This window comes from Pteropus vampyrus, unplaced genomic scaffold (assembly GCF_000151845.1).
Source record: "Pteropus vampyrus isolate Shadow unplaced genomic scaffold, Pvam_2.0 Scaffold22, whole genome shotgun sequence".
NCBI classification, from domain to species: Eukaryota; Metazoa; Chordata; class Mammalia; order Chiroptera; family Pteropodidae; genus Pteropus; species Pteropus vampyrus.
In genome coordinates, this window is record NW_011888803.1 from 7,023,585 (window position 1) to 7,036,992 (window position 13,408).

Below are 13,408 nucleotides of genomic sequence, written 5' to 3' on the forward strand. Positions count from 1 at the left end.
GTTCAAAAATCAAACCTTAGCAAATTTAAAAGAATTAAAAATCATATAAAATATGTTCTCTGACCATAATGGAATTAATCTAGAATCAATAACAGAAACATATCAGAAAAATCCTCAAATACTTGGAAATTTAAACAACACACTTTAAATATTCCATGGCCAAAGATAAAGTCTTAATGGAAATTAGAAAATATTTTTAACTGAATAAAAATACAGTATGTCAAAATTTAACTTAATAGTACTATATCTATTAAAGAAACTGAATTAGTATTTGTAGCCTCTCAAAGAAGAACTCCTGGCCCAGATAGCTTTCCTGAAAAATTTTACCAAATATTTAAGGAAGAAATGATGATACCAGTTCTCCTCACTCTCTTTCAGAAAATTGAAGACAAAAGGAAAAAAACAATATTTCCCAACTTATTTTATGAGGCCATCTTTAACCGATTATCAATTAACAGTACATGAAAATAAAACTGCAAAACAATATCTCTTGTAAACTTATACACAAAAAATATCAATAAAATATTATTAAATTGAACTCAGTAATATATAAAAAGAATATTACACCAAGACCAAGAGCTAATTATCCTGGGAATTCCAGGCTGGTTCAATAATTAGAAATCAGTTACTGTAATCCATCATATCAGATGAAAGAAGTAAAACCATATTACTTCATGTGATATTAACATGCTTAAAAAGCATTAGATAAAATTTAACATCACTCTAAGATAACTAGGAATAGAAAACTTTCTTATCTAAGTAGGGGCATCTACAAAAAGTGTGTACCACTGATATCATAATTAATGATGGAAAACTGAATGGTTTCTTCCTAAGCCTGGGAATAAGGCAAAGATATTCATTCTCACCACTCTTGTTAAGCATATTACTGGAAGTCTTAGCCAGTGGGAGAAAAATAAATAAAAGGCAGAGATTAAAAAAGAAGAAATAAACCATCTGTTCAAAGATGACATGATTACTTACACAGAAAATCCCCCAAAATTTACAAAAAGAAAGATTACTAAAACTAACGAATTTAGTAATGTTACAGAATGCGAGGTTAATATATACAAATATATACTATATACTAGTATGTAGTATATGTTTCTATATACCAGCAATGAACAATTATAAATATTTTAAAGTGCCATTTGCAATAGCTCCCATTAAAAAATAAATATTTAGGTATAAGTCTAACTAAATAGTGCATAGTCTGTATGCTGAAACTATAAAACAATGAAAAAAGAAAAGACCCAAGTAAATGAAAAGACTATGATTATAGATTGAAAGACAACATAGTTAAGATGCCATTTTTCCAATAAACACAATTTCAGTGAAGTCCCAGCAATATTGTTTTATAGACATATACAAACGTTTAAAATTTATGTGGAAAGGTAAAGGAATTATAATAGCCATAACAATTTAGAAAAAGAAATGTTGAAAGATTTACACTATCAGATTTAAGACACTAGAAAGCTACAGTAATCAATACAGTATTGGACTGATGAAAGAATTGACACTTAGATAGATCAGTGGAGCAGAATAGAGTCCAGGATAGACCCACATTATTATGATTAATTGATATTGGACAAAGGCGCAAAGGCTATTCAATGGTGAGTGGATATATAAATTGTGATAAATCCATACAATGGATTCAACAATAAAAATGACTCAACTATTGAAAGGCACAAAATGGATGAACCTCAATTTCTACACAATCTTAAATGTAAAAAACACAGTTGTAAAAGGTTTAATTCATTTATAAAAGGTATGAATCCATTTATAACATTTTTAGAAAGGCAAAACTGTTATCCAGAAAGCTTTATTTAAATAGCAAGGTCATGGTCTTATCATTCGCCTTCCACGTGGAGCAAATATATCATTTATGTATCAAATATACTTTCACATTTTTCTTTTCTTTAACTTTCAAACTCTAAAGTACATAGTGCTGTTTGGCCTCAACATGATTTCAAACATAAATGTGGACAGTTAAATTGCATGGCTATTAGGTGACCATCTGAATGAAAACATTCTCATAGCAGATTATCACACTCTGGACAGTATATTCAGGAACCAATCTCACGTCCTACTTTTCATTTCCATTTCCCCACCCTTGCTTGAAAAGTACTGCACTTGAAAAAAAAATGTTTACTTCTTTTGGTAATCACTGTCGTGCAGTACAAAGGAGCCCTAATCTAAGAATTATAAGACCTAGGTGACTTTGGGAAAGTCAATGTTTCTAAACTTGTTTTCTCATTTTAAAATACGGATAATACCTTCCCTGCTTACTTCATCTGTAAAGATCTCATGACCCAATGGAAATCATTTTATATGTTGTAAAGTGCTTGGTAAGTGTAAGGTATCATTACTATTATTAAATATAAGAAACCAGTATTTTGTAGTATCATGACAATCGAAAGAGATTCAACTTCAAAAATTGTTATAATTTCTAAAATCAATGTAGAATGAATAATGATTTCATAAGTTGATTACTCTCTAGTTTATCATACTTTAATGAAACTATTAATAGAGTATAAGATATGCTATTACAGCAAATTTTGGGTACATGGCTAGACATATTAGTACATTTTAGATTTTTGGAAAAAAACATCAACAAGCAATATACTTAAGATTAATTTGAATTATGAAAGAATTCAGTTTTAGTTAAAGCTGTAGTTGTTTCTTTCTAGCAGTAGATGCCAGTAGAGTTCTTTTTAATAAAAATCAAATTGCCTAAGTACTTTCATTGCAACAGCTTCCTGGTCACATTACCATATATAGAAACATTGCTCTGTGACTAAAGATTCTATTTTCTATAAGGACTTTGTAAGAAATAGAAACAGTTTTATTGGAAAAAATATATATACAGATTTCAAATGTAGAGTTTTCTTGGTAATCGTTCATTGAAGTTTTTTTTCCTATAGTAATTTTGTAAGGTTTATGCATTTAAAAAATTAATATTAATGTTCTATAAACTCAAGCATCAGTGGATATAAGTCTGTCTAGACATGTGTTAAAAATGAATATGGTCGGGCTAAAATATTAGGATTAGGTCATGCAGTTGGCAAGGGAATACCATGAGTGTAATATTTGGGGAAAATTAATAATGTCAGAGATGAGTGATTGAAAGGAATGCCTGAAAGTAGGGAAAACCAGAAGTTATTTTTAGAAATTCACATTTGCATTAATAAAAATGAAACTCAAGAATGAATAAAATTTAGTCACTGAATATAAAGAAAAAGGAGTTCGATGATATAACTTCTATTACTGTCATTTTTATATATGAACCACTATGGTCCTATCAAATAAAATTAAAATATTTTCAAGTGATGATTCTACTTAGACTTTTAATTTGTTAAAAATGAGTGACTACTTCTACATATATTTATTGAGTATTTAATACATACATTCCATTTTGAATCTGAGTAATTCAATTCAAGGCATACATTTATAAGCAGCAAATTTTAACATGAAATTATAAAATCAATGGAAACAGAGAAGAGAGCAGTTTATTTTTCTGGGAAGCATGTGGAAAACTTCAGGGAGGAGGTGACATTTATGGTAAGCTTTGAGGGTGAATAGAATTTCTCCCAAAAGAGCAAGTCAAAGAATTCAGGAATTTTATCCATTTCTACCCATACAGAGTCAGTCCAGGCTCTGTAGATATTTGTTAAAGACTGCAGACATTTGTTCAGTGTCCGTCCGTTTTGTGTTAAAACACTATCAGATGTGAAACAAATTATCTATTATTACATACACATTTATACAGAAACTGTTGCATTTAAGTTTAGTCTTATAGATAATGTGTATTTGTTTAGATTGATACTAATTATATTACACAAAACAGTGTACACAAATGAGCTGTTACTTGGTAAAATTAATTAGTCAATGTTTCGTGCTGTGTTTCTTATTTGATTACAGTTTTGTTCCTATTCTCTTTGTCAAGTGGCTGGCAAGAAACTTGGACTAAGATATTGTTTAGATTGATTTTTTAAAGGCTCTTCCTCCCTCCCTCCCTTCCTTCCTTCCTTTCTTCCTTCCTTCCTTCTTTCTTCCTTTCATTTTCTTTCCCTTATTTAGAGCTTCCAAAGAGAAAACCACACAGACTTCTCACTTTTAATTAGTAAAAGAAGGCAAGTACTGAAAATCATTGTTATATGTCACAGGTTACTTTTTCCTTCAAATGGACAATGACAAATATTATTCACTTTTAATCAAAGGAGCTATGTCTAAGGCAAGACCCCTAAATCAAGGACCGGGGAAGCTATAGTTCTCATCATTAAGTTTAAAGTTAACATGTCTCATTCAACTAAAAGGAATTTTTTCCCCTCAGTTGAAATTTCTTGCTGTGATTGATTTTATATCATTTTAAATCTTATACATATTTTTTAAATTTTAAAATGTTTTAAAATGTATCACTCATAAGCACTTGTCAGCAGATTGTAAGTTTGATAAGCAGTACTGACACTGAGTTTTCATAGTTCCTGTATATATTAGATTTAAGTCAATGAGTTAGCAACATTCAGTTCTTTTTTTAGTGCTAGTTCAGATTTTTTTTTTAGTTAAAACATATGTGTTATAAATTTGTTTTATGAGAGTTTTGGAATATCCATTCCATACCCATTTTTGATGAAAAGTTAACTGCTTATAAGGATTTATAAAATCTTCATATTAGCTGACTTCCTAGAAAAAAAAATAACCTTTTTAACATATTATATATTTGGGGAGTGGTTTAGCCTTAGTTGTTGGCATAGGGTTGTAAAACATATTTAACTAGTTTTCCTTTTTTAAAAAAAACTTTTTAGCCTGCTCTGTATGTATAAAGCTTTATATTTAATGCTCTTGTTAACCTGTATATTGATATTAAAATAATCTTAAACATAGAGCCTTTTAAGCCAATATTTCAAGTCATTAAAATCTCCACCTCTAGTTGAGATGGAGAGTTCTGCTAAGAAAGGCTCGGTAATGTGCTGTTTTATATTAACAGGAAACAGAACAGCAGTAGTGGTTTGAATACCCTGCAAACAGGAAGTTTGACACATGCATAGCTCTTAGCTTCTGTGTAAGAAGTTGTTGAGCTCCTTCTGAAAATATTTTTAGTTACTTTAAGTAAAGTGTAAATGCACATAAATGGCAGCTTATAGAGAACTATCCTGTAACCAGTATACAGGTACAACTGCTCTTCAGAAGTTGGAAGGTTTTGCTAGCCGATTATTTCATAGACACTCTAAAGGTACTACACATGATCAGAAAACAGCTCTGGAAAATGACAGCCTTCATTTCTCTGAACATACTGCGTTATGGGACAGATCAAGTAAGTTTTTTTTTTTAATGATAATATTATAACTAGAAGTTAAAATACTAATTGGAGTTTTAGGATCAAACATAAAGAGCTATGTTTTGTTTGTCTTTTTATGATTTGCACAAGGACGTTTTGCAAGTTGAAGTTGAAAAAATTTTACAAAAACTTGATTATAAATTGAGCCAAACCATGCAGTTCATTGTTTTATCTACAACTATTTAAGCTGAATGTCAGTGGGAAACTTATACAAATTTTTTACATCATTTCTAGTGTGTTACTGTCTTTTTGTTTTTATTTTTATGTTCTCATATAAAAGTGAAATGTCTAAAATTTAGAAACAATGATCAGTTTATTCTAAAAAATGTCTTGTATATATAAGCCTTAAAATTTGAAAGGGGCAAAAACTTGAATTTTTAATTAAATTTCTATTATGTTTGCCAACTTTTATTTTTAAATGCATATGTGAAAGTTATTTCAGTTTTACAGGCAGGGTTTCTAATATAAAAAGCATAGTATGATTAGTTTATATGAACTTGTAACATTTTAAAAATCAAAAGCATTCATAATTATATTTATTTTACTCATAATTATGGTTAAAGGGGGGCAAAGTTGTTTATACATGCATCACATTCTTTCCAGGAATATTAAAATGTTTGGACTTAACTGCCTCCTTTGCTAAAATGGTGATGTGTAACTATTTTTGGTGACATGCATTTGAAAAGATAAATTTCACATACATATAAACAATACCAAGTGCCTCCATTCCACATATCACCTTGGATCCTCCCCCAAGTATTTTTGTCACTCTGATTAAAGGGACAATAGAATTAGTCTTAGTACTTTTGCCCTTTTTGGTGTGTTTTTTTGATCATCAAAAAGCACTGGGGTTTGCCTCTTTCTGCTTACATATTCCATAGCAGTTAAGGAAGAAAACTCATCTAAAAAGAAAAAAGTTGTTTGTAAAATTTACTTTGCGGTTTGTACAGATTTTTTTTTACTTTCAAGCTATTTTAGGGAGAAAGTAAAGAACGTATATTTGTACATTGTTTTTACTCTAAGGATTTTATTTATAAATAATTCTTACCATATAGTAAGTTGATAGGCGAGAAATCTAAAATATCAAGTTAGTGAACTGATCAATTTTGAAATAACAGTACATTATTAAAATTTATCATGCAACAAATGTTGTTATTCATTCTATTTGCCTTATTGTTAAATTGCCATCTCCTAAGGCCTTTTGGAAATCATTTTTATGCATTTTAAAGACCTTTTAATTAAAATTTCAATGAAGAATGAAGATAGTACTGAACTAATTTCTGTTTCACTAGTACTTGTTCCTCCAAATAGTGGGCGTTCAATAAATGTATCTTGAATGAATATCATGGGCTTTTAATAATTAAAAATTACGTTTGAACTATACTCACATCATTTTAAACATGTATGGGGCCTGTGATGTTTTCTGAAACACATTTCAGAATTTAGATATGGAAGATAATATCATGAGGAAAAATACAGACTGATAAAATGCTGTTTTTCTTTACTTCGATGTCACAAAATAAATAAGATCATTGGGCACAAAGTAAAATTAGGTATAAACCTTTTAACTGCAAATAATAGGCATAATATAACAAATACTTAAATAGTAACTGAATGTTCATTAATCAAGTGTTCTTTCAGTTCTCTTTTATATCCCAAAAATATCAACTATACACAATAATTTTATGTATTTAATAATGATATGGTAAGCTTTTGGCTCTTGTTTCCTGTTACGGAATTTGTTGATATGTAGGAGAAAACACTGGCATAACAGAAACGGAAGAATCCTATCATTGTAAAATTCCAGGGTTTATTTTGTGGTGAAAACACAAAATTTTATTCATTTACAGAATGAGTTATGGAATGAGTTTTGACTATGTAAAGTTTTTATACAAACCACATTCTTCAATGCTACTTAAAGCAGCTTACTTGCATGACTTGTTTGACAAGAAAAAGGAATGTAGTATCTTCTGATAATAAATATTCTGAATGCGCTTGCTCCAAAAGTGCTATTTTAAGAAACGAACTAAGCACAGAAACTACATGTAATTTTTTTTAAAAAATTAGGTTCATGAACTATTGAGTAAAGATTAATAACCAGTTTAGGCATGTATGAAATGTACAAGTTTTACTTCACATTTCTTCTCCAGTGACATTAAATATAGGAAGAGATGAGGAATAAAGGCCACATCTTGGTTTCCAGGTGCCTTAAATGTGTTTCATCTTTTGCTACTAAATTAAGTAACAGGAATTCCTGTTTGATAACATAAATATTTAACAGCTAATTCCATGCACATATAAGTACATGAAGTTCAAAAGAAAAACATGGAGGAATTCTGCTTTTAGTTGTGACTCAAAATGAATGGGAGCATTAAAATTCATTGAGTTCTCTTTTATAGCAAATTTATTATGGTTAGCTTTTAATATTTCTTTGATCATAAATGATGTATTAAGTAATAAAATGATGAATTTGATGAATTTTTGCACATTTAAATCTTGGACTTTGTACGCTTAATGAATGTCTAATTAGAACATTTTAAGGACTGAAGAGGTGAATACTACCAAACACTTTACCCATCCTCCTTTCCCATGAATTGGCAGGCTATTTCTCTGGCAGATACAAATCTTAGATCTAAATACTATATTGAAAAAATGAGCAATTTTGTATATGGATTTCTTAAGGTAGAATTGGATGGCTAAAATGGTTATAACAGACCACTTTATCTAGTCAGTTTTACCTTTCCAAAGTTCATACAGTCTTTCAGACAATTTACTTCCATGCTTGTTTCTTAGTCTACTGAATCTGTATCATTGCAACTTCTAAGCTAGAAGACCTTCCACGTTATATTTTTACCTACTTTTTCCATCTGCAACTATTCCATAAGGTTCTTTATAGTAATCAATTTTTACTTACTTGGCAAACTTTTTTGAGTATTTACTATATCATAGTCTATAAACAAATCTAGAGAAAAAATAAGATCTAATTCTCAAAAGCAAGAGTAGGAAAGCAAGCATACAAACAACATACTATTCAAGGCATTGTGAAATGGTTGCTTAAAAATGCGTAAGTAGCTTACTGTGAGAGTTTAGTGTAAGAACAATTTAACACTAAAAAGATGGGAACTTCAAGAATATTGAAGAATAGAATTTTGAGATTCAGAGAAGGAAGAGATTATTAAAAGAGAATAACACATAAACATGTGAAAATATGAAAACCTGGAATTTACTTTAAAGATATAGTAAGATATTGTCTGGAAAAGTAGTAAGTAGTGTATGTATCTGACCACAGTACCATAGGGTATTGAGAAGGAACAGCCTTTACCAAGTTTCAAAGGGTTTTGTTAAATTATTCCCCCAAGATAATGGATGCCTATCAACTTTACGTTTGCATAATTAAGTTGTCTACTGAAGTGATTCTTCCCACAGCAAAGAAGATATGCTTCAAGCTAGCTGTCTCCACTTAGGTAAAGAAGCACTTGGCAACATTTTAAAAAATCAAAATATAATTTACATACCATAAAATCACTCATTATAAGTATACAATTACTAATAAGTTTAATAATAAATTTATAGAGTTGTGCAGTCATCACAGTTTGGACATTTAGAACATTTTCATCACTCCAAAAAGTTCTTTTGTACCATTTTGCAATCAGTACCCACTTTTACCTCAACCTTGGACAAACCGATCTGTTTCCTCTCCCTACAGATTTCCTTTTCTGGATATTTGGAATTATACAATATATAATCTATTGTTTCTAGCTTTTTGTGCTTAGAATAATGTTTTCAAGGTTCATCCATGTTATAGGACATATCAATAGTTGCTTTTTTATTACTGAATTATATTACGTTGTTTGGATGTAACACATTTTGTTTATCATTTCAGCAGCTGATGAACATTAGCATTGTTTTCAATTTCGGGTTATTTGGATAATGTTGCTATAAACATTTGTATATAAGTCTGGATGGACATATGCTTTTATTTCTCTTGAGTCTATACTTAGGAATAGAATTTTTGGGTCATATGGTAAGTTTATGTTTATCCTTTGAACTTCTAATTTTATGTTTTTCCTAAGTGGTTTTACCATTTTACATTCTAACCACTACCAGAGTTAATACTTGGGTCTTTTGGATTATAGCTATTCTGGTGTGTATGAATTGGTATTTCATTATGGTTTTCAGTTTGTATTTCCTAATGATTGATGATGCTGAGCATATTTTCATGTTCTTATAAACCATCTGTGTATCTGCTTTGTAGACATGTATTTTCAAACCTTTTGCACAATTTCAAAACTGAGGGTGTCTGTCTACTTATTATCAAGTCTTAAAAGTTTTTTTATATATATTTTGATCATAAATTCTTTATCAAATACATAATTTGCAAATATTTTCTCCCATTCTGTGACTTGTCATATTTTCTTAAAAAATGTCCTTGAAGATCAAAAGTTTGTAATTTTATAAGTCAAAGAAAGATAAATACCATATGATTTCACTGACATACAGAATCTAAGAAACAAAAAGAACAAACTAATTGAAAACAGATTCACAAATGTAGAGGGCAATCTGATAACAACTGAGATGAGGGGCGTGGGGAGCTGGGAGAAAGCGGTGAAAGGTTAAAGATGTATAAATTAGTAGTTGATAGATGGTCATGGGGATGAGGAGCACAGAATAGGGAATGCAGACAGCAGTAAGGTAATGGCTATGTCTAGAGCCAGAAGGAAGATAGAGTAATCAGGGGGATCATTTAATAAACTGTATAAATGTCTAACCAATGTACTGTATACTTGAAACTAATAATAATTTTAAAAGTTCATAATTTTAATGAAGTTCGGTCTATCATTTTTTTTCTTTTATGAATTTTAGTTTTGGTGCCATATCTTAAGAAATCTTTGTCTAACCTAAGGTTAGATTTTTATTCTATGCTTTCATCTAGAAATCTTTTATTTGAGTTAAATTTTGTGAATATTGTGTGAGGTATGGAGTGAAGGCCTTTTTTTTTTCCTTCTCCATATGGACATCCAATTTTTACCATACCATTTGTTGAAAATACTTTCTTTCTCCATCGCATGGTCTTGGCACCTTTGTCAAAAATAAATTGACCATAAATGTAAGGATTCACTTCTGAATTCTCAGTTTTGTCACAGTGATCTATATTATGTCTTATCTCTATGCCAATACTACACTGTTTTGGTTTACTGTAACTTTAAAATAAATTGTGAAATCAAGTAATATAAGTCCTCCAACTTTGTTATTTTCCATAATTGTTTTGGCTATACTAGGTCTTTTGCATTTCCATATAAATTTTGACATCAACTTGTCAGTTTCTGAATAAAATCCTGCCAGGATTTTAATAGAGGTGATATTGAATCTGTAGATTAACTTGTGGAGAATTGTCATCTTAATATTGAGTTTTGCAATCCATAAACATGAAATATCTTTATTTATTTAGATGTTCTCTAATTTCTGTGCAGTTTCTATTTTTTAGTGAATAAGTCTTATTAAATTGGTTTCTAAGTATTTTATTTCTGTTAATACTATTGTGAATGAAATTGTTTCTTAATTTCATTTTTGGATTGTTTGTTCCTCGTATATTGATCTTACATTATGATGTTGGTAAATGTTAGTTCTAGTAGTTTCTTTGTAGATTCCATAGAATTTTCTACATATAGACTCATATCCGCTAATAATGGCAGTTTTATTTCTTATTAGTCTTTATACCATTAATATCTTTTTTGTAACCTTGTTGCACTGGCTGGAACCTCCAGTACAAAGTTGCTTCTGAGTGGTGAGTGCAGACATCCTTGCCTTATTCCCACTCTTAGGAGGAAAGCAGCCCATCTTTGACCATTATGTATGTTGTAAGCTATAGAGCCCCCACCTCCAACCCCACACACATATCCTTTATTGGCTTGAGGAAATTCCCTTCTAGTCATAGTTTGTTAGAGGTTTTATCACAGGTTTGGATTTTGTGGAATGCTTCTACATACATATATTGAGATGACTAGGTAGTTTTGTTTTTTATTCTATAATATGGTATTTTCCATAAAATGATTTTCAGTGTTGAAACAGCCTGCCTTTCTGGGATTAATCTAGAATCCTTTTTATATATTGCTATATTAAGTTTGCTAATATTTTGATAAAGATTTTAGCATTGTGATTGGTCTGTAATTTTCTTTTGCCCTTTGTCTGACTTTGTCTCGCTGTGGTATCATGCCTTATAAAAGAAGTTGGGAAGGATTACATCTGCCTCTATATTCTGAAAATGTTTGTGTAGGATTGGCATTATATCTCTGAATGGTTTTTAGAATTCCCCAGGGAAACCATATGCACCTGAGCTTTCCTTTGTGGGAAAAAATTTTATTACTAATTCAGTACTTTTTTTGTTTATAGGTCTTTTCATATATTTTATTTCTTCTTGAGTTGATTTTGGTAATTTTTTTCCTATGAATTTGTCCATTTCATCTAAGTTATCACATATAATTTGCATAAAATTATTTATAGTTTTCCCTTATAACTCATTTAATTTCTCTGGCGATGATGTCAGCAGTGATGTCTTGTCATTTCTAAATTTGGTGATTAATATCTTCTCTCTTATTTTGTTGTGTTTTCTTTTAATTTAATTTTTGGTCAGTTTACTTAAATGTTTATCAGTAAGACTTTCGGTCTCATTTATTTTCTCTTTTATTTTCTATTTTATTGAATTCTGCTCTGATCTTTTTGGTTTTGGTTTAATTTGCTGTTCTTTCTTGAGTTTCATAAGGTAGAAGCTTAAATTATTGTTTTGAGACCTTCTTTTCTAATGTACAAGTTTAAAGCTATGAATTTCCCTCTAAGCTCTGCTTTATCTATATCTCGTAAATGTTTATTTCTTGTAGATTTTTTATATTCAGTTCAAAATGTTTTCTTATTTCTCTTGAGATTTTTGTGTGACTTAAATTTAAATATTTGGGGATTTCCAAAACATCTCTTTGTTGTTGATTCCTAATTTAATTCTTCTGTGATCAAAGATCATATTTTGAGTGATATTTTAATCATTTCAAATTAACTTTGATTTGTTATATTGCTTAGCATATGGTTGTTACGGAGAATTTGCATGTGTGCTTGAAAAGAATGTCCATTCTGCTGATATTAGGTGCTGTGTTTTATAAATTTTCAGTTTTGATGTAATTATTCAAGTTTTCTGTACCCCTGATGATTTTCTGTCATTTTTTCATGAATTACCGAGAGAGGAATATTGAATTTTTCAACTATAATTGTTGAATTATATAGTTCCTCAAATTCTGTTATTTTTGTTTTAGTATTTTGGGGACTCTTTTCCTCAGTGCACATCTAATTATTAAATCTTCCAGACATATTGGCTCTTCTATCATTATAAAATGTCATTTTTGGGCTCTAACAATATTTTTTCTCCAGTTTTGTCTTATAATTTTCACATATATTACATATTCATTTTTATAAACCCAGCAATGCAATGTTATAATTATTGCTTCTTACAGTTTAGGTTCTTTAAATAAATTAAGAGAAGAAAATATAAAAGTATGTATTTATGTAGTATTTTACTTATATGTTTACTATTTCTAGTATTCTTCATTTCTTCCAGGCAATTTGAATATTGCCTAGTATCATTTTCTTTTAGCTTGAAGGACTTCCTTAAATATTTCTACTTGCAGCAAATATCTTCAGTTACTATTTATCTGGGAATTCTGTATTTCACCTTAGTTTTTGGAGAGTAGTATTCCCAGGTAGAGAATTTTTTTTTTCATATTTTTTTTCTTTTTTTTAGGCAAGGCATTCCTTGGTTGACCTCACAGATTGCAAGGACCTTGTCAGCTTACAATCCCTTATTTTTTATTATTTTGTTATTATTATTATTTTATGCTGTAACACATGGTCTTCCTAGGTGGTCTCCCATCCAAGTACTAACCAAGCCTGACCCTGCTTAGCTTCCGAGATCAAACAGGATCAGGTTTGTTCAAGGTGGCATGGCCGTAGACCAGATGGAGAATTATTATAAACTAGTTTATTTCTGTTTTCTTTTAGCACTTTCAATATATCATTCTTCTGCCTCCTGGC

The 13,408-nt window shown here is 29.9% G+C and overlaps 1 protein-coding gene and 1 pseudogene across 3 annotated transcripts in view; one reads left to right on the forward strand and one right to left on the reverse strand.

Annotated features, from left to right (window-relative positions):
• Nucleotides 1-13,408, forward strand: part of PRKACB (protein kinase cAMP-activated catalytic subunit beta) — a 115,863-nt gene that overhangs the window by 49,280 nt on the left and 53,175 nt on the right. The window contains exon 2 of one of the 3 annotated variants that reach the window (XM_023528057.1): nt 5,161-5,311. The exons of 1 other annotated variant lie outside the window; for it this stretch is intronic. In XM_023528057.1, the coding sequence (XP_023383825.1) occupies nt 5,311 (1 nt within the window). In that variant the 5' untranslated portion in view covers nt 5,161-5,310. Of the gene's footprint in view, nt 1-5,028; nt 5,312-13,408 lie in introns of those variants that run through there. One more of the 3 variants, XM_011355560.2, reaches the window with a different exon arrangement.
• Nucleotides 13,211-13,329, reverse strand: LOC111736841 (annotated as a pseudogene).